The sequence below is a fragment of the Sorex fumeus genome, unplaced genomic scaffold, assembly GCF_029834395.1.
Source record: "Sorex fumeus unplaced genomic scaffold, SorFum_2.1 ptg000041l, whole genome shotgun sequence".
NCBI lineage: Eukaryota > Metazoa > Chordata > Mammalia > Eulipotyphla > Soricidae > Sorex > Sorex fumeus.
The window spans coordinates 5,597,706-5,623,749 of NW_026606098.1; the positions used below are offsets into that span (position 1 = coordinate 5,597,706).

General features: G+C 61.8%; 2 protein-coding genes across 2 annotated transcripts; both read left to right on the forward strand.

Annotated features, from left to right (window-relative positions):
* The first annotated feature begins 2,935 nt into the window (after nt 1-2,935).
* On the forward strand, nt 2,936-10,306 carry AIRE (autoimmune regulator). Its single transcript, XM_056119646.1, has 13 exons — nt 2,936-3,082; nt 3,225-3,399; nt 3,489-3,647; nt 3,971-4,045; nt 4,675-4,788; nt 5,435-5,772; nt 5,965-6,080; nt 7,498-7,591; nt 7,811-7,984; nt 8,481-8,599; nt 8,680-8,731; nt 9,190-9,258; nt 10,199-10,306. The coding sequence occupies exons 1-13, from the start codon at nt 2,936-2,938 to the stop codon at nt 10,277-10,279; spliced, it is 1,713 nt and encodes a 570-aa protein (XP_055975621.1). The 3' UTR covers nt 10,280-10,306.
* A 1,893-nt stretch (nt 10,307-12,199) lies between these two features.
* Nucleotides 12,200-26,033, forward strand: PFKL (phosphofructokinase, liver type). Its single transcript, XM_056119226.1, has 22 exons — nt 12,200-12,344; nt 14,211-14,284; nt 18,363-18,440; nt 18,770-18,959; nt 19,053-19,218; nt 19,295-19,339; nt 19,467-19,575; nt 20,205-20,300; nt 21,082-21,174; nt 22,225-22,350; nt 22,664-22,728; nt 22,873-22,936; nt 23,261-23,407; nt 23,523-23,593; nt 23,774-23,861; nt 23,947-24,099; nt 24,506-24,670; nt 24,758-24,819; nt 24,896-25,007; nt 25,256-25,355; nt 25,542-25,647; nt 25,725-26,033. Exons 1-22 carry the CDS (start codon nt 12,260-12,262, stop codon nt 25,870-25,872), a joined length of 2,343 nt encoding a protein of 780 aa, XP_055975201.1. The 5' UTR covers nt 12,200-12,259; the 3' UTR covers nt 25,873-26,033.
* The last annotated feature ends 11 nt before the right edge of the window (nt 26,034-26,044 follow it).

The window sequence follows — 26,044 nt, forward strand, 5'->3', positions numbered from 1 at the left end:
TAGACAGAGCGGCATCTTGAACTCCCGAGATACCTCAATGAGCTTGGTTATTGTGTGGATATGGTCGATGGTACTGAATCCTTTTTGGAATCCAGCTTGTTCACATGGTTGTCCTTCATCTAGTGTTCTGCTAATCCTATTCAGGATGACTCGAGTGAATAGTTTGTAGATGACAGACAATAGGCAGATTGGGCGATAGTTGCCAATGTCGTGGATGTCTCCTTTCTTGTATAGTAGTACAGTCTTGCTGGTTTTCCATTGGGATGGAACCTTGCATTCAGACAGGTAGCGTGTTTAGAGCCGAGCCAGTATATTGATGAGTACTGATGGTAAGTTCTTCAGGTGTTCAGGTCTGATCTTGTCTGGGCCAGGTGCTCTTTGTTTCTTTACCGACGAGATGGCATGTTGGATTTCGGAAGGGAGAACATTGGGAACGACATATCCATCATGTGGTATGTGGTATGTGGGCAAGTGGATGTGGCTATTAAAGAGATCTGAGTAGAAGTCATGAATAATCTTCTCCATTGCCCTTCTGGAAGATGTGATAGATCCATCATGATGTCGGAGGGCAGTCATCTTGGTTTTGTAGTTGGTGAAGGACATAAATAAATAAATAATAAGTTTTCTAAATATAAAAATTATTTAAAAGGGGCCGGAGCAGAACTAGTAGAGTAAGTGGGTGCTTGCCTCACACACAGTCGACCCTGGATCAGTTCCCGGCAGCCCACAGGGGGTTTCCTAGCACCACCAGGAGTGATGCCTGAGTACAAATCAAGAGCAAGTCCTGGCATAACCCAGACCCCACCCCTCGTTATTCAAATGATGAACTTATGAGTTCTCTGATACCAAAGTGGACAAAGATTCTCATCAGAGAAAACTACCAACCTCGTTGGTGTGGCACTAAGGCCAGGGAGCCCCCCCAAGACTGTCCCCACACCCAGAAAGACCCCCACACTGTCCCCGCACTATTCCCACACCCAGCAGTGCTCAGGGCAGCCGTGCCACGAGCAGTCAAGTGTTCCGGGTGCATGTTCATGTCCATGTGCGGAAGCCACCGACTCGTCCTGAAGAGGGGAATGTGCTTGAGTCAGGGGGTCCGAGGCAGAGCTTGCTCAGCTGAACACTCGCACAGAGGGGACCCAAGTGCTGCCGGTAAGTGGACAAGCACGCGTGAGGGAAATGCCTCCCCCACCCCATGTTCTCTCCGGCCCCACCTGTTCCTGGTTCTTGGGGACATTTCACTTGTCCAGGCACCGTCAGGCATTTTCCCGCATGGCTGCATCTTTTCATTCCCATCACCAATGCAGGAGCTCTACTTTCCCTCCGTCTCGGTCACCACTTGCTGTGCCGTGTCATGAGGGCTAGAATATCCTGAATAGAATATTCCCAGGGGCTGCTCAGGCACTGAGAAATGCCGTCTGTTTTTTCTGACTTTCACTTCCCTAATCATCATTGACTCTGAGTATCTCTTCCTGGGGAAACTGAGGCTCAGAAAGGGTCATATGGCTGTCTGGTGGCCAAGAGGTGGTTTAAGTTATGCTAAGTGCCACCAGGCCCTTCCCCCACAATACAGCTGACCTGGAGGGCCACAGGCCCATCCCAAAGGTCACCCATGTCTCCTGGCCCCTCGGCAGCCTGCTGGAAGGGGCAGCAACCGGGCTCAAGTCTCCACTTAGGCCAGGGGCAGGGCACAGTGTCCAGGCTGCTTTGGAGCGGTCAGGGCTCAGCAGCTAAGGGCCAGAGCCCCGAGGGTCCCCCCGTCTTGCACCTGGACCTCAGTCGCCTGACCTCTGGGTATGTGACCCGGGAAGTGGCCTCCTTATGTAATCTGGCTGCCTGGCATGACTTGGGCACTGAGTAGCCATGGGCTGAGAGTGGGGCCTAAAGTGTCCCCACCCACCGCTCAGCCACGGGAAGGGGCTGTGGGCCTCCACCTGCCACTCAGCCACAGAGAAGGGGCTGCTGCGGAAACCCCCGCCCTACTGGAAAGTCCGAAATTCTACAGGGGCCACGTCCAAGGCGGGGTGACGCCTGCAGCTGCCGTGACTCAGGCGGAGCCCTGAGACTTGGGTGTGCTGAGAGTGTGGTTGAATCACACCGGCAGCTGCCTCCAGTATGACACCCCTGGGCAAAGCCTCCTTTGGGTGAGGGAGGAAGGCTGGGGGGATTTTCCTGGTCACCTGTAACCCCGGCCTTTGCCCTGGACCCCTGGTGGATGCACACCCTGGGGTGAGCGGTGAGCTTTGCCAGCTGAACCACCAGTCCTGGGGAGTAAGAAGTGGAGCTCTGCATGCCTGTAGCTGCCCAGGCTGGGCGGGGGGCCAGTGTCCTGGCCACTGCCTGAGGGAGGTGGGGGCCTCCTTCACAGCCCTGGAGGCAGCAGGCCCTCAGTGCTCGCTTTATTTTATTTGATGATTGTTAATGATAAGGGGCCACACCTGGTGTTGCTCTTGGCTCCTGGTGGGGCATGGGACGCCATCCCCGCTGCCCTCCTCATCTCTCTATTTACTTTTGTCTGTTTATTCTTGTTTGGGGCCATGCCTAGTGATGCTCTGGGGTTACTCCTAGCTTTGCACTCAGGAATGATCCTGCTGGTGCTCGGGGGACCACACCCGGGTGGGCCGTGGGCTATGGCTCCAGGCCCTCCCATCTCTGTCACTCTAGAGCTGGTCCGACGCTCCGAGAAGGAGGTCACCTTCCACTGAGCACCCCTGTCTCGGAGCCCCGGGCGCCGGCATCCTGAGACTCTCAATCCTGCCCCCCACAAGCCCTGAGCCCTCTGCAGTGGCCTGGCACCTACCCAGCCGAGGTCTGCGCCCGCCCCCTGTGGCAGGGCCCTGGTTGGCTGGGCGGGAGAGGGCCGTGAACATAAGAGCCCCGCGTGAGGTGGGGTGCAGTGGCCCTGGCAGCACAGGGCAGCGTGAGACCCGGCTGGATGGCAGGGGACGGGCGGGCGGGTGGGGATGCCCTGCGCATCCTGCTGAAGCGTCGCCGTACAGAGATTGCCCTGGCCGTGGACAGCGCCTTCCCACTGCTGCATGCGCTGGCTGACCACGACGTGGTTCCCGACGACAAGTTCCAGGTGGGCCCCCAGAGGACCCCCACGGCCCACCACCCCTCAGGGAGGGCTGACGGGTCACCCATGAGGTGTGCAGACCCACCCTGCCCCCCACGTCAGCGCCTTCGGGTCCCATCGCTGCCCGTCCGTCGCCTGTCCCCCGCAGGAGACGCTGCGACGGCAGGTGCAGGAGGGCTGCCCGCAGGCCATGCATGCACTGCTCTCCTGGCTGCTCACCCAGGACGCGCCCACCATCCTGGGCTTCTGGAAGGTTCTCTTCAAGGACTACAACCTGGAGCGCTACGCTGGTCTGCAGCGGGTCCTGGACGGCTTCCCCCGAGGTGGGCACGCAGGGAGCAGGCGTCCAGCCACTTCCCCCTGAGCAGTGAGTGGCAGCGGGTGCTCACCTCTGCTCCAATGGATCCCGCAGATGTGGACGTCAGCCAGCCCCGGAGGGGGAAGAAGCCCCCCACGGTGGCCCCCAAGGCCTCTGCTCTGCAGCCGCCTCCCAGACCCCCTGCCAAGAGGAAAGTGGCCGAGGAGCCTGGGGCCGCCCTGCCAGCCCTGCCCACTCGGGGCCCCAGCCCAGGTACCTGAGGAGAGGGCCCGGGATCCTAGGACACCAGGGAGGGTCTTTGACTTGTGTGCGGCTGACCTGGGTTTGATCCCCGGCCACCCCAGATAGTCCCTCAAGCCCGCCAGGACTAAGTCCTGACTGCAAAGCCCAAAGTGGCTCCTTAGCACCTCTGGGTGTGCCCCCCAACAAAAGCAGGTACCCAGGAAGAAACTGGGGTGACCGGATGCTCTGGGGCCATGGGTGGGGGAGCATATCCCCGTCTGAGCCCAGGGTACAAGGGAGGGGGGAGAGTCTGCAGTCCGGGTGCAGCCGGGCCCACTCAGCACCTTCTTCAGGAACCCACCTCAAGCCCAAGGCCCCCAGGAAGCCAGAGAGCAACTCGGACCAGCTGCGCCTCCCTCTGGGCACCGGTGAGCACAGCCCGAGTGAGGGGTACACTGAGGGTCCCGAGCTGCAGTTCCCCAGGGTCCACCCGGAAGGGCCCCTCCAGCTCCCTGCTGGGGCAGCCAGCTCTCACCTGCTTCTGAGTCCCCAGATCTGTGCCTCCTGCTTTAGCCCAGAAACTCCTCTGCCTCCTGCCCATGGGCACGGCTAATGCCCCAGAGCAGGGCCAAGGATGCCGCCTCCCCCCTGCATACATACTGCACACACACGCCCTCCTAGCACACAGCACACTCCTGCACATGCCATCCTGCTACCTCACATGGCACACACATACGCATACCCCACACAGCACACACACCCACACACCCTGCAGAGCACACACACCCGTACACCCCACACAGCCCACACCCCCAAACACCCAACAGAGCACACACACCCGCATACCCCACACAGCACACACACCCGCCTACCTCTCAGCGCATACACCTGCATACCTCACAGTACACACCCCTTCACACCTCACACAGACACATATGCACACCACACACAGCTATCTCTGGAGACTTGGGGGTTCCCCTGCAGCCTGCCCAGGGGTGGGCGCGAGGCCTCCTCACTCTGCCACCCCATGTGGCCCATCTGCTGTGTGCTTCTGCAGGGATCCAGACCGTGTTGGCCTCGGTCCCAAGAGCCATGGCTGTGTCTGCCGGGGACGCCCCTGGAGCCCGGGGGGCGGTGGAGGGGACTGTCGCCCAGCAGACGTTTGAGTCAGGTAGATGTGGCTGGGCAGGGTGCACTTCAGGGCCCCTTGGCAGATAGGACTGACCCCACTCATGGACTTTGAGGGCTCCCAGGGGGCTGTGGGCACCCAGGCAGCTCTTCAGGGAGGACACATCCTGCTGCCCTCTCTGCCCACTTGGGTGGCCCCTGCAGAAATCTGGGTGCTCTGCAGCAACCCAGCCCTCCCCCGCTCCCATGTCCACTCACTCCATTCTCCCCTGCAGGGTGTGGGGTCTCGCATCACCTGCAGTCCCGCATCACCCGCACTAAAGGCCAGGCCCCATGTGGGGACGCTCCTGCAACAGGAACCTGGGGTGGGGGTGACGGTCACTTATCCTCTGGCGGGTGACGAGCCCTGTGCACATCCGAGGTTAAAATAAACTGGCTTCAACTGGATAGTAGACAGCATCCCAGACCCGAGGGTCAGCAGCACTTCCCTGCCAGACCTCTCCAGCATGTGGCTGCGGAGGACACACCTCGCTGGCCTTGGGGCCCCAGGCTCCTGGATGTGAGGGACTCGTCTGCCCAGTCCAGAGGCCCAGAGCAAACCCCTGTGCCGAGAACCCAGCGGGTGCGTGGCAGGGCGTGTATGTGGGGGTGGCGGCTCTGCTCAGTGCCTGCAAGGCCCTCCCTCCCAGGCGGCTCCAGGTGTATCCAGGTGGGAAGAGAGTTTTACAACCCCCGAAAGCTCGAGGACCCTGGCGGACGCAAGAGCAAGACCCGCAGCAGCAGCGGCAGCGTTGCGGGTGACGGCGGCCTGAAGACCCCTGTCCGAGCCAGGGAACCCCCCGGGGCTACCTTCGTAAGCACTGACCCCTTCTGGGGTTCTGACAGCGGCACCCCCGACCACCAGGGGCAGCAGCGTGGCGTGGGCAGCGGCCGCTGGGCTGCCACTGAACCTCATTACTCGCAGGGTGAAGGTGACCCCCGGGACTCTGCCCCTTCTGAACTCCCCAGAGAGCCACCGCTGCACCAGGTAATGCCCAGGGCGGGGCTCTGCAGGAGGCAGGTGGTGCCCTGGGAGGAAGGGGTCTGAGCGCAGGTGGGAAGCGAGGGGATGGAAGGACTGCGGGGGTCCTGGGAGCTGGCAGAGGCAGTCTGGGGGCGGGGGTCCGGCGGGACCCTCTCCACTGTGCGGTCTTGTCGTGCCCTTGGCCTTGGCGGTCAGAAGAACGAGGATGAGTGTGCCATCTGCCAGGACGGTGGGGAGCTCATCTGCTGCGACGGCTGCCCCCGCGCCTTCCACCTGGCCTGCCTGTCACCCCCACTGCTGGAGATCCCCAGGTGTGTGGAAGCAAGCACACCCACCCAGTGTTCAGGGAAGGGCAGGCCCCGCCCCCTCCCACCGCGCCCCGCCCCGCCCCGCCCCAGCCTTGCCCGGCCCCGCCCACCCAGTACTCAGGGCAGGCCCCACTCCTCACTCCGCCCAGAGTCCCGCCCACAGCGCCTGGCCCCGCCCACCCTGTGCTCAGGACAGGGAGGCTCCGCCCATCACGCCCCGCCCTGTCCCTCCCACCCAGTGCTCAGAATAGGACAGACCCCGCCCCAGCCACGCCCACAGCCCCAGTCCCGCCCACCCTGTGCTCAGGACAGGACTGGCCCCGCCTCCGCGTCCCGCCCACACCCACCCTATGTTTAAGACTGGGTGAGCCCCACTCACCCGCCCACGCCCATCATGTGTCCCGCCCCTTCCCTGGCCACACCCACCCTGTGCTCTGGTCGGGCCATGCCACTCTGGACCCTGACCCTGTCCCTGACCCAGCCATACCCACTGTGTCCTGCTCAGATCCTGGTTCTGGGCTCCGGGCCCCGCCCCCACACCACGCCCCTCCCCCTGGCTCCGACCCACTCAGGCCGAGCTCCCACCTCTGGGGCCCACCCCCAATCCTGTGTGCCCCTGACCTGTGAAAGGGATGGAAGTGGGGTTCACCTGGGGCATGGGGAGCTTGGTTCAGAGCAGGGGCAGCGCTGCTGCGACAGGAGGGGCTTCCCCAGGGCAGAAAAGCAGAGGGAGGCCCTGCCCCAACACCCCAGCAGCTGGAGGGTGTCCCAACACCCAGTAGCGGGAGGCCTCTCTCTGACACTCTGCCCAGAGGCTGAGCAGCTAGACCCTAACCCAAGTCAGGGTTGGGGAGCCCATGGTGGCAGAGCTGGACCCCAAGAACCAGCTGTTGCTCCTGGGAGGGGTCTGGCCCCCAGCCCCTAGGGACCCTGCTCCCATACTGGGGAGGGCGTTGGGGGAGAAGAGGGCTCCCCCCTCCCCGATCTGCCCATCTGGAGCCCCATTAGCCCGGCCACACCTCTGAGCCCTGGAGCTCTGTGGCTAAGTGAAGGGGCCAGTGCGGGGCAGCGGCGGTCTCTGGGCCCCCATTCTTCCTGCTGTCTCTCCGGCGCCCCCTTCCATGACCACCGTCTATTCTGGGATGAAGTAGGTCCCAAGGCAGCAGCTTGGAGGGGAGGTGGGCGCCTGGGGGTGTCGGGATTCAGACTGAAGCTCGGGGGGGTCAGGGCCTGGGGTCTCAAGGGTGTGAATCTCGGGGTTCTGCAGAGAACGGGGTGATGTGACCATTCTGGGGGTACTCCAGTGAGTCTAGACCGACCAGCTGGAGCCCCTCCCCTGCTGAGCCCCTCAGGGAAGGATGCCCTGCAGGGGGGTGCACTGTCCCTCTGCCCTGCCCCCATCCCTCTTGTGCCAGAGCAGCGGAACATGGCGGTGCACAGAATGCCTGAGGAGAGGAGACTTGTGGGAAGTGCCCCAAGCCCAGGAGCCCCCCACGGGGCCAGCAAGCACCCCGGTAGGCCCAGGCCCCTCGCAGCCCTGTCTGGACCCTCCCTGCAGTCCCTCATGTGCTCCCGGATGTGGAGCCAGATGCCCCAACCCAGCACACACACAGAGCGTTTGCTCAGACCGCCTGGGGACTGTGGAGACCCTGTCTGGAGGTGGGGGGGCCTCCCCTCCCTGCAGCCCCCTGGGGGGAGGGGGGAGCCCCTGACCTTGAACACCAACCCCACAGGTCCTCCTGGCACTGAGGCCAGCCGCAGAAGAGGCCAGGGGCCAGCCCAGAGGACCGGGAGACATCGGGCTGACTTGTGAACACCAGCTGAACCCCCCTTCCACAGCCCCCCTGCCCATCCTGGACCCCTCAGCCCTGAACCCCCTGCTGTGTGGGGGGCCCAGGCAGCTGCAGGTGAGGGCCAGGGCTGGGGCAGGGGACTGGGTTTGAGGGCTCCCATTCTGACACCTCTAGGCTCGCTCTGAAGGAGGTCCAGGCCCCCTGGGAACAAGTTGGGGGTCCAGCTGTCCAAGCTGTCACTGAAAGGCATTGGGGTCACTTCAGACCTGGACACCCTGAACCCCAGAACCCCAGTCTAGATGCTGAGGAATTTGGACGTCCCCCCTCAGCACAACAACCCTGGGCGGGGGTCCTGGGTGAAGAGTCCTGGGAGGGGGCCTGGATGGGGATATTGACTTGGGGTCCTGGGTGGGGGTTCTGGGGAGTCTTGGGGGAGTCCTGGGGGACCTGGATGGGGATATTGGCTGGGGGTCCTGGTGGGGGTCCTGGGTGGACTTGAGTGGAGGGTTCCGGGGTGAGGGGCCTGAGGGGTGGGAGGGTCTGGAGACCCGGTCTCAGCCCTCCCTCAGCCTGCTCCTCCCCGACCCCCCTCCCCCGGTGTCCCCCGCAGGGCTCTGGGGGTGCACGCTGCATGGTGTGTGGGAATGGCGGGGACACGCTGCACTGTGCCATCTGCGCCACAACCTTCCACTGGCACTGCCACTTCCCTGGGGCTGCCCCCTGGCCAGGGTGAGTGGGATGGGCGGGGGTGGGCGGGGGCTGGCGCCCCCTCTGCGGGCAGCCCTGAAGTGTGACTTCTGTTCCCGCAGGGCCGCGCCGCGCTGCAAAGCCTGCGCCGAAGGGGCCCCCGCGCCCGCCAAGGTCAGTGGCGCCCACTGGCCCCAGGCTCCTCGGACCCGCCTCCTGCTTCCACAACCAGTGGGGTGTGAACTGGCCCGGGCCCTGAGCCCACTGCCTGGACCGCAGGCCGGGGGCGGAGCAGGACTTCTCCTGCTTGCCTGTCCAGTTCCCAGCAGCTCTGGGGAGGGGCTCAGGACCGCCCACAGGCTGCTTTTTTCTAGAAGTTTCTCCGCCAGGCTCAGCGCCTTCCAGGCAGCCTTTTTAGTTCTGTCACTGGAGTGAGGCCCTTAAGGGCGTGCTCAGGTGAAGTCACAGGTCCCAACTGTGTCTCTCCTTCAGTCGGCACGGGGATGGCGCTGAGTTGGCCTGACCTGGGCCCTCGCAGCAGGGCCGACCTGAGCCCACTTCCTCCTAGAGCTTTCTGAGGGTGCTGGGTAACTTTCTGGGTGCAGAGCTATGACCCACTTCCTGGCTTTCAGGCTGGGGATGAGACTGCTACCCAGGGGCAGGTTCTGCACAGGGATGACCTGGAGTCCCTGCTGAGTGAGGTAACACACCTGTGGGGCACACCTATGGGGCACACCTGCGGGGCACGCCTGTGGGCTTACACCTGCAGGGCACACCTGCAGGATACACCTGTGGGCTCACACCTGTGGGGTACACCTGTGAACTCACACCTGCGGGGCATACCTGCAGGATATACCTGTGGGCTCACACCTGTGGGGCACCCCTGTGGGCTCACACCCATGGGGCATACCTGTGGGCTCACTCCTGTGAGGCACACCTGTGGGCTCACACCTGTGGGGCATACCTGCTGGATCACATCTGCTGGAATACGCTGAGGAGCTGGGAAGGCTGAGGGCATATGCAGGCACCCAGGGCACCAGCCAACCCAGGGCCCTGAGCCTGCCCTTCCAACTGCCCCTAGGTTTGTGGGGACTTTGTGGGGGGACCTTCATGCTCCTGCCCGCAGTGGTTTCCATGTGGACATGCCAGTCACAGGCTGAAGGGGTAACAAGTTCCAGAATCTTCCCAAAGGAAAAGAGACTTGTAGGCCAAACTCCAGCGCCCCCAGCTCTGTGGGGGCTGGTACCTGGAAGTCCTTCCTGGTCGAGGGGGGCTGTGCAGAGGGCGTGGATGTGGCTTGCAAACTGCAGGGGGCTTTAGCGAGGATGAGGGTGCCTGGGGAGGCCAACCCTGCCTAGTGGGAGAAACGGGGCAGACGCATGAGCCCCTTTATGGAGTCTCTTGAGGCCCCCTCACAGTGAGGGTCGGGGGGTCTCTGGAGAGACCTCGAGTGACACCCCTGCATCCTCATGCCTGTGTCTCCCTGAACAGCAGGGTGGGGTTGGGAGAGGGTCTGGGGCCTACCCGGGCTACTTCAGGTGGGCCCACATCGTCCCCTGCCCCTACCCCGCTAATGCATGCTGTCCCATTCCACCATACGCCCACCCCATGTGGCCCCATCCCTCCGGCCCCTGTCCGCAGCACCCCTTCGATGGGATCCTGCAGTGGGCCGTCCAGAGCATGAGCAACCCCCTGGCCAAGACACCCACCTGTCCCTCCTGAGCCAGGTCACCTGGCCAGGAGTCCCTGCACACCCCCACGTCAGAGATCACCAGTGAGTTCCAAGGGGCCTGGGCCCAAGTCCCCGGCTCCAGCACCAGGAAGATGGACATCCTGGCTGCCCACAGGCTGTGGGGGAGATTAAAGCACTCCTGGGCTCTCATTTCCTCTCCCTTAAGGCGTGTTGATTTGTTTCTGGCTTCTGGGCTAGAGCAACACCACAGCAGGTGGGGTGCGCCGACCCAGGTTCGATTCCTCCATCTCAGAGATTTTGGCAAGCTACCAAGAGTATCCCACCAGCACGCAGAGCCTGGCAAGCTCCCCATGGTGTATTCGATATGCGAAACACAGTAACAAGTCTCCCAGTGGAGACGTTACTGGTGCCCGCTCGAGAGAGTCAATGGACAATGGGAGGACAGTGCTACAGTGCTTGTGGCTTCTGCACCCCAGGGCCTGATAGGAGCTCACCACAGTGAGAAGAGGGGTGAGTGGAACCCTTGAGTAACACCCCCACTGTCCACAGGAAATCTTGGCACAGGCCAGGCTGGTCCCCATCCGCTGCCCTGCACCCCCCTGCCCTCAGAGCCCCCAGCTGACAGCCCCTGGCAGGGATCAGAGCAGTCACTGGGGCCCAGGAGGCTCCAGGCCCAGGGTCACACCTGGCCTTGGGTGGCCCAGAGCTTGTAGGTGCACATTGGGAACCAGAGAAAGTGGGAAACAGGCAGTGGGCATCGACGTGGGGGCCCCCCCACAGTGGCGAAGCTCCAGGGCAGTGGTGACCAGCGGTGCCTGATTTCCGCCCCCCCCCACCCCTGTCACTCCCACCCTCAGGGAAGACTCAGAACCCTCTCAACAGGGCGCAGCTTATCACTCAGAGGTACCCGCCTGTGCAAGGGGGCAGTGTCAGCCGCCACGTGGCCCTGCCACTATCTGCAAAACTCGCACCTCAGGACGCTCTGCTGCCGGCGGGGCCTTATCACCAAGGGAGAGCAGGGAGCCAGGTCTAAGGTCATGTAGGACGCTGGGCCCTCTCAGGGCCACTGTTGCTGGAGACTGCCTCCCCCTCCCCCCACTGGGAGAAACTGTAGCAGATTGCAGCTTCAACAAAGTGGCAGAGAAAACCCACCCCAGGCTGCTCAGCAAAGCTTTGGCTCCAAAGGGGTGTGGGCACACCATGGGGAGCATCTGGGGAGCCCACACCAAAGGGGTGTGGGCGCAACGTGGGGAGCCCTTGCCTTTCCCCGCAGCTCTAGGTTTCCCGGGGACCCCTTACGCTGTGAAGATCCCAGGGTGCAATGTGTTGGACTGCAGATGGCCACTGACTGAGGCCCCCACTGCCCCCTACTTGAGACCAGTCCCAGTCCCAGACAGAGGGGGAAATGAATGAGTAGGTGGGTGCGTGTGTTGATGAATGGGTGAATGGGTGGCTAAATGAATAATGAGTGGGTGAGTGTGTTGATGAGTGAATGAATGAGTGGGTGAGTTGGTCCATGAGTGGGTGAGGGAGCAAATGAACGAATGAGTGGGTGTGAGTGAATGAGTGGGTGGGTGAATGAGTGAATAAGTGAGTGGGCAAGTGAGTGGGTGTGTAAATGAATGAATGAGGGGTGGGTGAGAGGGTGGACCCCAGGGGGCTGTGGGCTCCTGGTCTCCACACACCGGACAAGAAATTAGACAGGCCCCAGGGCAGGGGACACCGGTTCTGCCCTTGGGCAGCCCCTGAGCCGGGTCCTCCGTCGGGGGTGGGGGGCGCGGGATTAGGGGACTGGGGGGTCCTCGCCAGTGGTCTCTGGAGGCCCCTGGGTCAGGGGGCAGCGGCACGAGCGTGAGGCGGGGTCGCGGGGACATGCGCTGGGCACTGGGCGGCGACCTGGGCCGGGGCGGGGCCAGCTCCGGGGCGGGGCCGGCGACAGGCGCGCGGGGCGGGACGGGCGACAGCAGCGGCGGCGGGAGAGGAGCGCGCCGGAGCGAGTGGCCGCCGCCATGGCCACCGTGGACCTGGAGAAGCTGCGGACGTCGGGGGCCGGAAAGGCCATCGGCGTGCTGACCAGCGGCGGCGACGCGCAAGGTGGGCGCGGGGCGTCGGGCGCGCGTGTCCCCGGTCCGGGCTCGGCATCGGGCGCGCGCAGCGTCAGGGGGTCCCGGGGCGCCGTCCCCCCGCTGGCCCTGGGCGCCGTCCGCGCGCCTGTCCCGCCGCTGCCCCTCGGCTGCTCCTGGGCTGCCCCTGGGCGCCGCCGCCCGCCCGCCGGGCCCTACGTGCGGCTCCGCACGGTCGCGCCCCGCCCCGCCCCGCGCCCGGGGGCGTGTCCGCCGTGCGCCCGGCGGGGACCCCGACCAGCCCCGGCGCCGGCCGGGCCAGCGCGTGCTGGGGGCCCCGCCGGGGGCCTTCCGGGTCCGGGGAGGCCGAGGCCCGTCCCGTCCGCCCGCCCCGCCGTCCCCTGGCGTGGGGACTCGGTGAAGGGCCTCGGTGGGACGAGGCCACCGCGGGACGTGGCCACCGCCTGCCGGTGGGCGGGGCGTCCAGCTCGTCCGGTCTGGCCTCTCGCTGGCCTTCAGCACCGGTGGGAGCACACGCGCCCACCGTCTGCGGAGGGACCCCCACGAGTGGGCGCGGCGCAGTGGGAAAGATGTGGGCAGCTGCCCACCCACAGTGACTTTTGAGCCGTGGGCGTCAGCCTGCCTTTTCTTGCGCGCGGAACCTGCCCTGGACACCCAGCAGGACACCCACGCCCGGGAAACTGCAGTGCGGGTCCTGGGTCCTGCCCGGCGCCCTCCCTACCGGAAGCTTCTGCCCTCGCTCGGAGGACAGCCCTCCACCCGGAGCGCAGGCCTGCCGAGGGAGGACCCCAGCCCTGGGTCCCGCCCCTCACTCCCAGGCTCCTTCCCATCTGGGAGGAGACTGAGTCCAGGGCAGAGGTCGAGGTCCTCCTCCCCTGTTCTGGGGTAGGGGTGTGTGGAGGTGCCCCCCCCCCCCACTTGGCACTCCCTCACACTCTTGGGGGCAGCGCTAGGGAGAGGGTCCCGCGTGGCCTCCTGGACCCTCAGTGCCTTGCTCGCTTTTCTCCCCCTAGCAGTGCCCCACATCCCTGTGTCCCTGTGCCTCCGTCTCTGAGGTGCCCCACCCCACATTCCTGACAATGCTCCCACACCCCCTGACTCCTGCGCCCCGATAGTGCTCCCCACACCCCCTGACTCCTGCATTCTGATAGTGCTCCCTACACCCCTGACTTCTGTGCCCCTTCACAGTGCTCCCCACATCCCCTGACTTCTTACAATGCTCCCCACACCCCTGACTCCTGTGCCCCTTCACAGTGCTCCCCACATCCCCTGACTATTTTTTTTCTTTTTGGGTCACACCCGGCGATGCCCAGGGGTTACTCCTGGCTCATGCACTCAGGAATTGCTCCTGGCGGTGCTCCGGGGACCATATGGGATGCTGGGAATCGAACCTGTGTCGGCCATGTGGCTGCGTGCAAGGCAAACGCCCTACCTGCTGTGCTATTGCTCCAGTCCATCCCCTGACTTTTTACAGTAATCCCCACATCTTCTGACTCCTGAGCCCCCTCACAGCTCTCCCCACATTCTCTGACTCTTGTGCCCCTTCACAGTGCTCCCCACATCCCCTGACTCCTGGCAGTGCTCCCCACACCCCTGACAGTGCTCCCCACATCCTCTGACTCCTGTGCCCCTTCACAGTGCTCCCCACACTTCTGACTCCTGACAGTGCTCCCCACATCTCCTGACTCCTGACAGTGCTCCCTACATCCCCTGACTCCTGACAGTGCTCCTCACACCCCCTGACTCCTGACAGTCCTCCCTACATCCTCTGACTCCTGTGCCACTTAATGGTGCTCCCCACATCCTCTGACTCCTGACAGTGCTCCCCACATCCCCTGACTCCTGTGCCCCCTGATTGTGCTCCCATTCTTTGCAGGCATGAATGCTGCCGTCAGGGCTGTGACTCGAATGGGCATCTATGTGGGCGCCAAAGTCTTTCTCATCTATGAGGTAACGTAAGGGTGGGGCACCCTTCTGTCTTTTTCCGCCCCAATGAGGAGACAGCCCGGAGGCCCCAGTGATGGGGAGACCCCTCCAGTTCTGGGGGTCTGTGTGGGCCTGAGGCTGCTGAGCTGCTCACACACACCAGACACCCACACATACACCTATACGCACAGTACACACACCACTCACCACACACACACACACACACACACACCCCCATATATACAATACACACATCACTCACCACACATGCACACACACCCATATGTAGAGTACACACACCTCTCACCACACACACACATACCCATATGTAGAATAAACACATCACTCACCACGCACACACATGCAATCATATGTATATTATACACACCACTCACCATACACATACCTCACATGCACACTCACGCACCAATACTCACATCCACATTCACCCACACATCACACAGCCCCGTTTTTCTGACAAAATGCACACCATTGTGCTTATCTTACTAGCACACATCTGTCTTGTATGAGTACATGCACACACTTACACACACACCTGTCTTGTATGAGCACACACACATCCGTGTCTTGTATGAGCACATGCACACACACCTGTCTTGTATGAGCACACACACATGCTCACACCTGTCATGTATGAGCACACGCACACATGGCATACACACACCCCTGTCTTGTATGAGCACATGCACACACACACACACTTGTGTATGAGTGTTGGAGTACACGGAGCTTAGGTTTATCAGGTTGCACCCATCACAGTGCTCCCGAGTCACTCCCATTACTTTGTCTGTAACCACTTCTATGCTCTCTTCCCCAACCAATTTGTAAGGTCTCATCCTTCTTAGACACTGAAGCTGTACTGTAAGTTAATATTGCCTTTCTCCTCTCCTTATGTCTTTTGAGCAGTTTACTTTAATGCAATGTCCTTTTGTATAGATACAGGAAGACAATTAATATGCTCAGTAACTTAGGAATTGATTGGCTTTGAATATTATTCACTCCTGGGCATCTGCCTTCTCAACTTAAGCCTCAGTTGCCCTCACTTCCTAGCACCCCAAGGGCAGGGTCCCGACGTGGGACTGGATGGAACCAGGGCAAGCTGGTAAGTTATGTGCTATCCTGGCATTGCGATGGGCCAGGCCAAGGTGCCACGATTCTTAACTATAAGTTAAGAGGTTGATCATAGGCAAATGCTGTCATGATCCAAAAGTAACGACGAGACTAGGGCCCTGCTGCTAGGAATAGGAAAGATATCTGGCCTGAGCACTGCAGTCTGAGATTGAGATGGCCCTAGGAGAGAATAATATTCAAAGCCAATCAATTCCTAAGTTACAGAGCATATTAATTAATTGTCTTCCTGTATCTATACAAAAGGACATTGCATTAAAGTAAAAACTGCTCAAAAGACATAAGGAGAGGAGAAAGGCAATATTAACTTACAGTACAGCTTCAGTGTCTAAGAAGGACGAGACCTTACAAATTGGTTGGGGAAGAGAGCATAGAAGTGGTTACAGACAAAGTAATGGGAGTGACTCGGGAGCACTGTGATGGGTGCAACCTGATAAACCTAAGCTCCGTGTACTCCAACATATGAGCACGCAAACATCTGTGTCTTGTATGAGCACACGCACACACACACACCTGTCTTGTATTCTTCTATGAGCACATGCACACGCTCACACCTATTGTGTATGAGCACATGCACACACACACCTGTCGTGTATGAGCACACACACACGCACACAGGCACATACTCACACGCACACTCTGTGTGACTGAGCTGGCTTGGCCTGTTGCTCTCTTGCGCTGTGTGTCAGTTCTTTTGGTGGAAGTACAGAGACCAGAACACCTGAGCTGCTCCTCTAGGCTGCAGGATGGAACTAACACCCTGATAATGTTCTAGAATCTTCTGAGAATAGACTCCTGGCATTTTCAAGCCCCAGAGTTGGGCTGTACTCAGCGCCCCTCTACTCCCTGAGCCCCCTTCCCTTCGTTAAGTAGAGCAGCTCCTCCCTGGCAGTGTGGAGGTGCAGGAGCTAAGGTGGGGTGGGGAACTGCAAACAGAAGCAGGCTCAGGGCTCTGCGAGGGCTGCGCTGCGAGCGTCATGGGTTCCTTGCTGTCTCCTCTGAGCCCAGGCAGTGGCCTAGCTGGCCGGTGTCCCACAGCCCCAATCTGGCTGAGACGAGGGAGGCAGGGCCTGACTTGGCACCCCTTCGATGGAGGGCCTGTGTCCTCCCGTGGCCCGCAGACCATGTGGCTGTCCCGGGGCTTCAGGCACAGAGGGTTCCTGTCCCAGCAGCCAGGCTGTGCCGTGGGCCTGGGGAAGGAGGCTCTGCAGAGGCCAGTTAGGGGACAGCCTGTGGAGAATCACTCCTGGGGGCCTCTCCAGCATGTGCCACCACACGCACACACACACACACACACACACACTCATACACACACACTCATGTAATCACAAAATAAGCGCTGTGGGCAGTGGTGGTGTCTCTCTTGCCCGCCCACCACGTGCATTCAGTGGCCATGAGCTGATTTCCCATTCCGGCCTTAATTCCACGTCTTAATAATATTAGTAATTTTGTATGGACGGAGTAAGAGATACATTAAGCTTGTAAGGTGGCTCTCCTGGGAACATCTAACTATAAATCTCAGACTTCAGTGCTCAGGCTAGATTAGCCTTTCCTAACCCTACCAGGGTGCTAATTCAGTTGTTACTTTTTGGATCATGATAGAATTTGTCCATGACTTTGCTCTTATATAAGTATTATGGCGCTTGGCTTGGCTCATTTCAATGCCAAGGTAGCTCACAGCTTGCCCTGGGTCTATCCAATCTCTTGTCGGGACCCTGCTTTTGGGATGCTAAGAAGTAAGGCCAACTGAGACTTAAGTTGAGAAAATAGATGTCCCAGAGTGAATTATTATTTGGAGTCAATTAGCTCCCAAGTTACAAAAGCATAGCATCAACTGTCTTCCTGTGTCTATACAAAAAGGACATTGCTCTGAAGTAACTAAGTAAAGGACATAAGAAGAAGAGAAAAGTAATATTTCACTTATAAATACAAATTCAGTGTCCTAGAAGGATCTGACCTTACAAGTTGACAGAGTCTGATTAGGAGATAAATGTGTTTGACCAGTGGGGGAAGCAGAGCACAGAGAAGAGGTTACAGATAAACATCGAGGAATGGGAACACGCATACACTCACAGGCATATACATACACTCACATCCACACGTTCATACACACACTCAACACTCATTCATACACGCATACACACTCACTCATTGTCACACATACGCTTGCACTCACACTCTCAAGTTGTGTGCATGTTTCCAGGCCTTGCTGCCCAGGGTCAACAAGGTGGGCTCAGCAAGGTGGGTTCTACTGAGGGGAGGAGTGGGAGTTGGGGATGCTAGTCCCAGACTACAGTGACCAGGAGACTGTCCACACCTCTCTCCTTTCCACCCCCACCTTCCCTTATCCAGTCCACAGGTGTCCCTGGCGGGGCGCATTAACCATCCAATGGGGTGGGCAGGGGGCGCTGCGCTATCCCTGACCGGTTCTTGCCCCCCATTTGCCACAACCCCAGACCCTCCACCTCCACTTCCCGTGTCCCTCTGAAAGGACTGGTGCATGATGGATGGCATATGCAGGAGCGTAAACATGACTGAGCTGCCGTGTGGGCTTGCAGACAGCCCTGGGGAGACCCTCCAGCTGGGGGGAGGGTGGGGAAAGAGAGCCGGCGGCTGGGCTGCTGGGCCTCTGATTGGCGCCACTCTGATTGGGCGTAGCTGCCGGGCCTGCTTCTGATTGGACGTAGCTGCTGGGCCTGCTTCTGATTGGGTGCGGCTCCTGGGCCTGCTTCTGATTGGGCGCGTTGAGGGTGCTGGTCACGGGTGTGGCGCCCGCAACAGCCTGGGGAGATCCTGCAGGGGGCCCAGGAGCCCCAGTCTCGCCCCAGTCTCGCCCCTTGAGGCACCTTCTCCGCCACCCGCGTGGCTGGCTGGGTGCTCAGGCCCCCGCACCAACTCCCTGTGTGGGCCCATGGGTGGTCCAGGCGTCCCCTCATTCCGCCCCGTGTCCCAGGGCTACGAGGGCCTCGTGGAAGGAGGCGAGAACATCAAGCCGGCCACGTGGCTCAGCGTCTCCAACATCATCCAGCTGGTGAGGGCCCTGTGCAAACGCCCTGCCTCCTCCTCCACTTCCTCCTACCCCCTTCCTCCTGCCTCCTCCCCCGCCCTCCGTTTCCTCCTCCCTTGCCCTCGCCCTCCCCTTCCTCCGTCCTCCTCCTTCCTCCTCCTCCACTTCCTCCTCCCTCCCCCTTCTCCCTTTTCTCCTCGCTTCCCCCTCTTATCCCTTCTTCCTTCCTCCCGCCCTCTGCCCCGCATCTGGGGTCTGTTTGGGGTGCAGGGCACAGGGAGGCAGGGAGGCCCTGGGCTGGCCCATCCATCCGGGGCCCCAGCTCCAGCTCCAGCTCCCATCCGCCCGTGCAGGGAGGCACCATCATCGGCAGTGCCCGCTGCAAGGCCTTTACCACACGGGAGGGACGCCTGGCGGCCGCCTACAACCTACTACAACATGGCATCACTAACCTGTGTGTGATCGGTGGGGACGGCAGCCTCACAGGCGCCAATATCTTTCGCAAGGAGTGGGGCGGGCTGCTGGAGGAGCTGGTGGCTGCAGGTGGGTCGCCGTCCCCGAGACACAACCCCCGCCCCCCCCCCCCCGTGGTTTCCGAGTGGGGAGTGCAGTGTGGGCTTCACGTGGCTCCTGTAGGCAGGATCTCAGCGAGCACGGCGCAGACCCATGCCCACCTGAGCATTGCGGGTCTGGTGGGCTCCATCGACAACGACTTCTGTGGCACCGACATGACCATCGGCACGGATTCGGCCCTGCACCGCATCATGGAGGTTATCGACGCCATCACCACCACCGCGCAGAGGTGCTGCCCAGCCCTGGGGTGGGGGGGTGCTGTCCCTACACCCAGCCTCCCTCACCCCTACCCTTCTGCCCCACAGCCACCAGAGGACCTTTGTGCTGGAGGTGATGGGCCGCCATTGTGGGTACGTGGGACGTGGGGTTGGGGCTGCAGCCTTGGGGGTGGGGGGTGTTGCTGGTGGGCTTTGCCCTGGTGGCGTCCCTGCTCTGTGCCACTGCAGGTGGGGTCGCAGCCGCCACCTCTCTCTCCAGGTACCTGGCCCTGGTGTCCGCCCTGGCCTCGGGCGCCGACTGGCTGTTCATCCCTGAGGCGCCCCCTGAGGACGGCTGGGAGAACTTCATGTGTGAGAGGCTGGGCGAGGTGAGGGGCCCCATGTCCCCCCTGGGCACTGGGGGGAGGAGCAGGACCAAGTTCTGGAACCCTTCCTGGTGTAGCCAAAGGCAGGCTAAGGAGCTTGGTGGTCTCTGACTGCCCTAACCTCCACATAAGAACTCGGTCTGGGCCGTGTGCAGATGATTGGCCTGCTTCTTCTCTGTGCTGGGTGTGACCCTTGACCCCCTCACTTGCTTCCCTGGGCCTCAGTTTCCCCTTCTGTGAAGAGATTGAGGGAGATTTGGGCTCCTTTGCTCTGTGTCAACTCAGCATGCCACCCCCTCCAGGCAGCTCTCTAGTCCTGATTTCCCTTCCTCTGGCACTGGGCCTCATAGGAGCTGCTCTCTCTGTCCCCATCTTGAGGGCTCTAGCTGCTGTGGGGAGACCTGGCCTGTGGGTCAGAGTGACCCCACAAGGTTGTTAGGTCCAGGAAGGAACCCTTCACGTTTGCTGTAAGGGGTCTTATGAAGGGCCCTTCCCACTCAGGGGCTGCCCCAAGCCCTCCTGGGGTCCCCCTGTCCCTCCCGTCCTGCCTGTCCTAGAAGCCTTCGGTACGAGGGACTGTTCCTGGGCAGGGGCTTGGTCACCCCGGCTGAGACCTCCCATGTTTCACGCAGACTCGGAGCCGGGGGTCCCGGCTGAACATCATCATCATCGCGGAGGGCGCCATCGACCGCCACGGCAAACCCATCTCTTCCCGCTACGTGAAGGATGTGAGTGGGGCGGCCTGAGCCAGACTGAGTGAGAGCCAGGCTCCTGTAGACTGGCGCCCTGTCCAGGCCCTGTGTCCATCCGCCCGCCCTGCACTGGCCCCGCTTGGAGAACCATGGCAGCCTGTGGGACCCCCCACATCTCCTGCACACACCACACACGCCACATAACACGCCACACACATGCCACAGATGCCTCACATGCCACATTTGCCACACACATGCCACACACACACCGTATATACCACACATGCCTCACATGCCACACCCCCCCACACCACACACGGCACACACACCACACACATGCCACACATGCCATACACGCACCACACCCCCCCACAAGCCACACACATGGCAGACACCACCACATACATGCCACACACAACACATACAACACATACATGACACACACCATACACACGTCACACCCCACACATGCCACACACCCCACGCACATCCCACGCATACACTATATACATCCCACACATACCATACACACCACACACACACCACACAGGGGCCACACACGCCACACACACCACACACACTCCATCCACATGCCACACACACCCCACACATACCACATGTTATACACATCCCACACATCCCACACACCACATGCACATACCACACCACAGACAACACGACCCCCACCAAATTCACTATACACTCCACCATACCCCTCCCCTGCATCCAAACACAGGCCAGACCTCCACGTCCCAACCTGCCTCACACAGGGCGTGACTGGGCTGGGGTGGCAGCCTGAGACCCTCTCCCGACACAGCTGGTGACGCAGAGACTGGGCTTTGACACGCGGGTCACCGTGCTGGGCCATGTGCAGAGGGGAGGAACTCCATCCGCCTTCGACCGTGTCCTGGTAGGCGGCCTTGGTTCTGCCTGGTGGGGGGGAGTCGGGTATGTGATGTGAGGGGGGTGGATTGTGTGTGTGTGTGGTAATGTCTGCTCTGAGGTGTGACATGTGAGTCGGGGGTGGGTGAGCTGTGGTTCATGTGTGTGGCAGTGTCTGCTGTGTATGTGTGAGGTGTGAGTACTTGTGTGGACTGTTGTGGGTGTGTGGTAATGTCTTCCATGTGTGTGGTATGAGGTGTGAGTGTGTGTGTGGAGCTGTGGTCCATGTAGTCCATGTATAGTGATGTCTTTCGTGTATGTGGTACGAGGTGTGAGTGGGAGTTGTGTGGGGGCTGTGGTGTGTGTGTGGTAATATCTGCTGTATGAGGTGTGAGGTGAGTGGAGTGTGGGTTAGTACTTTCTGTTGTGTGTGTGGTATGAAGTGTGAGTGGGTGTGAGTGTGGGCTGTGGTGCTGTGTGGTAATGTGTGTTGTGTGTGAGATGTGAATGGGGGTGTGTGTGGGGCTGTGGTCCGTGTATAGTAATGTCTTATATTTTATGTGGTGTGAGGTATGTGTATGTGTGAGGGGGGTGTGAGCTGTGGTATGTCTGCTGTGTGTGTGGTGTGAGGTATGAGTGTGTGTGGGGGGGGTGGGCTGTGGTAATGTTTGCTGTGTGTGTGGTGTGGTGAGTGGGGAGTGTGGGTTAGTAATATCTGCTCTGTGTGTGGTATGAAGTGTGAGTGGGGCTGTGAGTGCTGTGTGTGTGTGTGGTAATGTCTGCTTGTGTGTGTGTGGTGTGAGGTATGAGTGTGTGTGTGGGGGTGTGGGCTGTGGTAATGTTTGCTGTGTGTGTAGTGCGAGGTGAGTGAGGACTGTGGGTTAGTAATAATCTGCTCTGTGTGTGGTGTGAAGTGTGCATGGGCTGTGAGGGCCGTGGTGTGTGAGGTGTGAGGGGGGTTGTATGTGGGCAGTGTGTGTGTGTGGTAACGTCTGCTGTGTGCGTGGGGTGTGGGAGTGTCTGCTCTGGGTGTGTGTTTGCATGTGCACGTGACTGAGGTGCGTGTCTCCCACCCCAGAGCAGCAAGATGGGGGTGGAGGCAGTGATGGCGCTGCTCGAGGCCACTCCTGACACCCCGGCCTGTGTCGTGAGTCTGTCGGGGAACCTGCCAGTGCGGCTGCCGCTCATGGAGTGTGTGCAGGTGGTGAGTGCCTGGGTCTAGGGGAGGGGTTGGGGGCAGGGGGTGATGCCCGGGTCTGGAGGAGGGGGAGGGGGCAGTGTGCGCAGAGCAGCTGCACCTGGGTGCTGGTCCTGGCTCCAGCTGGGCGGTGGACCGGGGCTCCCCAGGGCCCGTACATCTGTGCCCTGGGCCCTCTCAGCACGAGGCGCTGCTGGGCTTCTGGGCCAGGGCTCTTCCCTCCCCGGGGCCCAGGGGCTGAGGGGGCCTCCCTGGGAGGCAGCGGCTGGGCCCTGTGTGAGGTGCTTGAGGTCCCCCCAGTCCAAGCCTTTGTCCCCAGACCAAGGAAGTGCAGAAGGCCATGGATGAGCTGCGGTTTGAGGAGGCCATTCAGCTTCGGGGCAGGTGAGGGGCTGGCCGGGGGCACAGGCGTGGGCACCCTGGGAGCCCCGTCTCGGAGCAGCCTGGCGGGGGCCTGGAGAGTTGGGACACCCTTGTGCTGGGGTCTCTGGCCAGTCAGCACTGGGTCCCCCACCTGCCTCCCTGCAGGAGCTTCGAGAACAATTGGAACATGTACAAGATGCTGGCGCACCAGAAGCCGGCCAAGGAGAAGGTGAGGGCTGTGCCCTGTCCGCGGCACCGTGACCCGCAGGCCGGGGCTCCACGCCAGGCAGGACGGCCCAGTGGACGCCTGAGGAGCCTGGGAATGGCCCTGGGTCACCGGGGTGGGGCAGGACGGGCCTGGGGGCAGGGGAGGGTCCTCTGAGGGTGGCCGGGGGTGGGCGGGGGACGCTGATGTCACCGGTGGGACTTCCCTACCTCGAATCACTGCCCTGGGGCCTTTGGGGGTACCTTGTCCCCCAGTGAGCTGGTTCCTGGGCTCTGTGCCTCCGGCGGTGGCCACAGTCTCTCCAGCCATGCCCTGTCCTCTCCGCAGTCCAGCTTCGCTCTGGCCATCCTGAATGTGGGCGCCCCGGCGGCCGGCATGAACGCGGCTGTGCGCTCAGCTGTGCGCACTGCCATCTCCCAGGGCCACACCGTGTACGTGGTGCATGACGGCTTTGAGGGCCTCGCGGCGGGGCAGGTAGGCACGGGCAGGGGCGGGGGTTTGGGGGCTGGGGCGGGAAGTGCGGGCCCCTGGTGCCCTCTCACGGCCCTGCAGACACCTGCCCGGTGTCCCTGCACCCCTCTCCCCACAGCTTCAGGAAGTGGGCTGGCACGATGTGGCTGGCTGGCTGGGACGTGGCGGCTCTGTCCTGGGAACCAAGAGGTGAGTGGCGGGTCCCCCTGTGGTGGCTGCCCAGCGCAGGCTCAGCCAGGGGCTCCACCCCGGGCCCCAGACACTCCACAGTGCCCAGCTTGTGTCCACTGTCGGGGCTGGCCGGGTCCCATGTGCTGGGGGGTCTGGACCGTGCCAGGGAGCCCCGGGGACATGTCTGGTCTGCTGCAGGACACTGCCCAAGGCCTTCCTGGAGAAGATCGTGGCCAACATCCGCACCCACGGCATCCACGCTCTGCTGGTCATTGGGGGCTTCGAGGTGAGGCTTGGCCCGGGCAGGGACGCCCCCGTTCCCGCAGCTCCTGCTGCCCCTGCTGGTGCCCACCGCCCTGCTGTCCCCACAGGCCTACGAGGGGGTGCTGCAGCTGATGGAGGCGCGTGGCCGCTACGAGGAGCTCTGCATCGTCATGTGCGTCATCCCCGCCACCATCAGCAACAACGTGCCGGGCACTGACTTCAGCCTGGGCTCTGACACGGCCGTCAATGCTGCCATGGAGGTGGGTGTCGCGGGTGGCCAGGGCCGGGGGGGGGGTGCGGGGGAAGAAGGGACCTGCACGCAGGCATCCAGCAGTGGCCACACCAGGTCTTACACCCCTGAGGGTCTGAGCCGGAGGGCCAGGGGTCGGGACAGCTCTGCAGCCCCTCGCCAGGGCCTTCTCTGTTTTCACTGCTTGTAGCAAGACGTGAACCCCGGGGTACGTGTGAACCTCTGTCTGGGGCTCCCCTCGGAACACAGCTCCCTGCCGCCGTCTGCAGCTCCCTGTGGTGCTTTTGGGCTCAGATGTTTCTGGCGCCTGGGAGGCAGGAATGGTTTCTGGGCCAGGTGACACTGAGAGAAGCCGGCGCCTGTGCTGGGGCCAACCAGTGCTCCTGGGGTGGGTCTTCATTGTGCCCTGTCCCCAGAGTTGTGACCGCATCAAGCAGTCTGCCTCGGGCACCAAGCGCCGCGTGTTCGTGGTGGAGACCATGGGCGGCTACTGCGGCTACCTGGCCACCGTGACCGGCATCGCCGTGGGCGCCGATGCGGCCTATGTCTTTGAGGACCCCTTCAGCATCCACGACCTGAAGGTGAGGCCCCCTCCCTGCCAGATCCCTGCCCCTCCCGGGCCTCCTGGGTCAGCTGCGCCCCCTCAGCTGCGCCCTCCCCCCCCACAGGCCAACGTGGAGCACATGACAGAAAAGATGAAGACGGAGATCCAGAGGGGCCTGGTGCTGAGGTGAGGCTGCGGGCAGGCGGGCAGGCCGGCCAGCCACTCCCGAGCGGCCACTGCATCCAGGCCTGTGACCTTGCAGGAATGAGAAGTGCCACGATCACTACACCACGGATTTCCTGTACAGCCTCTACTCCTCCGAGGGAAAGGGCGTGTTCGACTGCAGGACCAACGTGCTGGGCCACCTGCAGCAGGTGTGGTGGGCGGCCTGGGTCCCCGCAGCAGGTGTGGTGGGCAGCCCGTGTCCTGGGTCCCATAGCAGGTGAGGCGGGTTCTGTGCAGCACCCCACAGAAGTGGGCACAGGAACCCCCACCAGAGAGGAGTTGCCCACTGCCGGGCTGGGTCTGGGGAATGGCGTGTCGGTGGCCCGGGACACCCCCGGGGCTGTCTCGGGCTCCTGCGCGATGTGGATGTGGACCTGCTGCTTTCATCCAATTCCAGGGCGGGGCTCCCACCCCCTTTGATCGCAACTACGGCACCAAGCTGGGAGTGAAGGCTGTGCTCTGGATATCCGAGAAGCTGCAGGCCTTCTACCGCAATGGTGCGTGCTGAGGGCCGGGCTAATGAGATGGAGGTTTGGGCGGGGCCGGGCCGGTGGGAGGTGCTGGTTCCGTTGGGTCGAGGTGGTGGTTGGTGTATGGTGAGTGGGGCCACCCAGGGGAGGGAGGGCGGGGGCGTGGTCAGAACCTGGGCCGGGGGTGCCCGTCCCCCCTTCCTGCATGCCCAGGGCGTGTGTTCGCCAACTCCCCGGACTCGGCCGTGGTGATCGGCCTGCGGAAGAAGGTCGTGGCCTTCAGTCCCGTGACAGAGCTCAGGAAGGACACGGACTTCGAGTGAGTGCCAGGAGGGGGAGGGGGGTTGCAGGAGTGCAGGGACACTGCCCGCTGCTGACCACTGACCGTGCCCGCAGGCACCGCATGCCCCGGCAGCAGTGGTGGCTGAACCTGCGGCTGCTACTCAAAATGTTGGCCCACTACCGCGTGAGCATGGCCGACTACGTGTCCGGCGAGCTGGAGCACGTCACGCGCCGCAGCCTCAGCGTGGACACAGGCTTCTGAGCTGCGGTGGGGCGCATCTGAACTAGACCGGCCTCCCTGGGCGCCTCTCCAGGCGGCCTGTCCCTCAGCGCCTGGGGCGGGTGGGTGCGGCCCCGGTCTCCCTGTGGTCCTGCTTCTGTGACTGGATAGACCTTGTCGTCTTTTCTAGAATGAAACTCTCAGCCTTGGCCTG

Bases quoted from the DNA above. Each gene is read 5' to 3' on its own strand.
- AIRE (XM_056119646.1), top strand. From the start codon at position 2,936: ATGGCAGGGGACGGGCGGGCGGGTGGGGATGCCCTGCGCATCCTGCTG. The intron at 3,648-3,970 runs GTACCTGAGGAG...CACCTTCTTCAG, and splicing joins CACTCGGGGCCCCAGCCCAG to GAACCCACCTCAAGCCCAAG. The intron at 8,600-8,679 runs GTGAGTGGGATG...CTGTTCCCGCAG, and splicing joins GGGGCTGCCCCCTGGCCAGG to GGCCGCGCCGCGCTGCAAAG.
- PFKL (XM_056119226.1), top strand. From the start codon at position 12,260: ATGGCCACCGTGGACCTGGAGAAGCTGCGGACGTCGGGGGCCGGAAAG. The intron at 20,301-21,081 runs GTGAGTGGGGCG...CTCCCGACACAG, and splicing joins CTTCCCGCTACGTGAAGGAT to CTGGTGACGCAGAGACTGGG. The intron at 21,175-22,224 runs GTAGGCGGCCTT...CTCCCACCCCAG, and splicing joins CCGCCTTCGACCGTGTCCTG to AGCAGCAAGATGGGGGTGGA.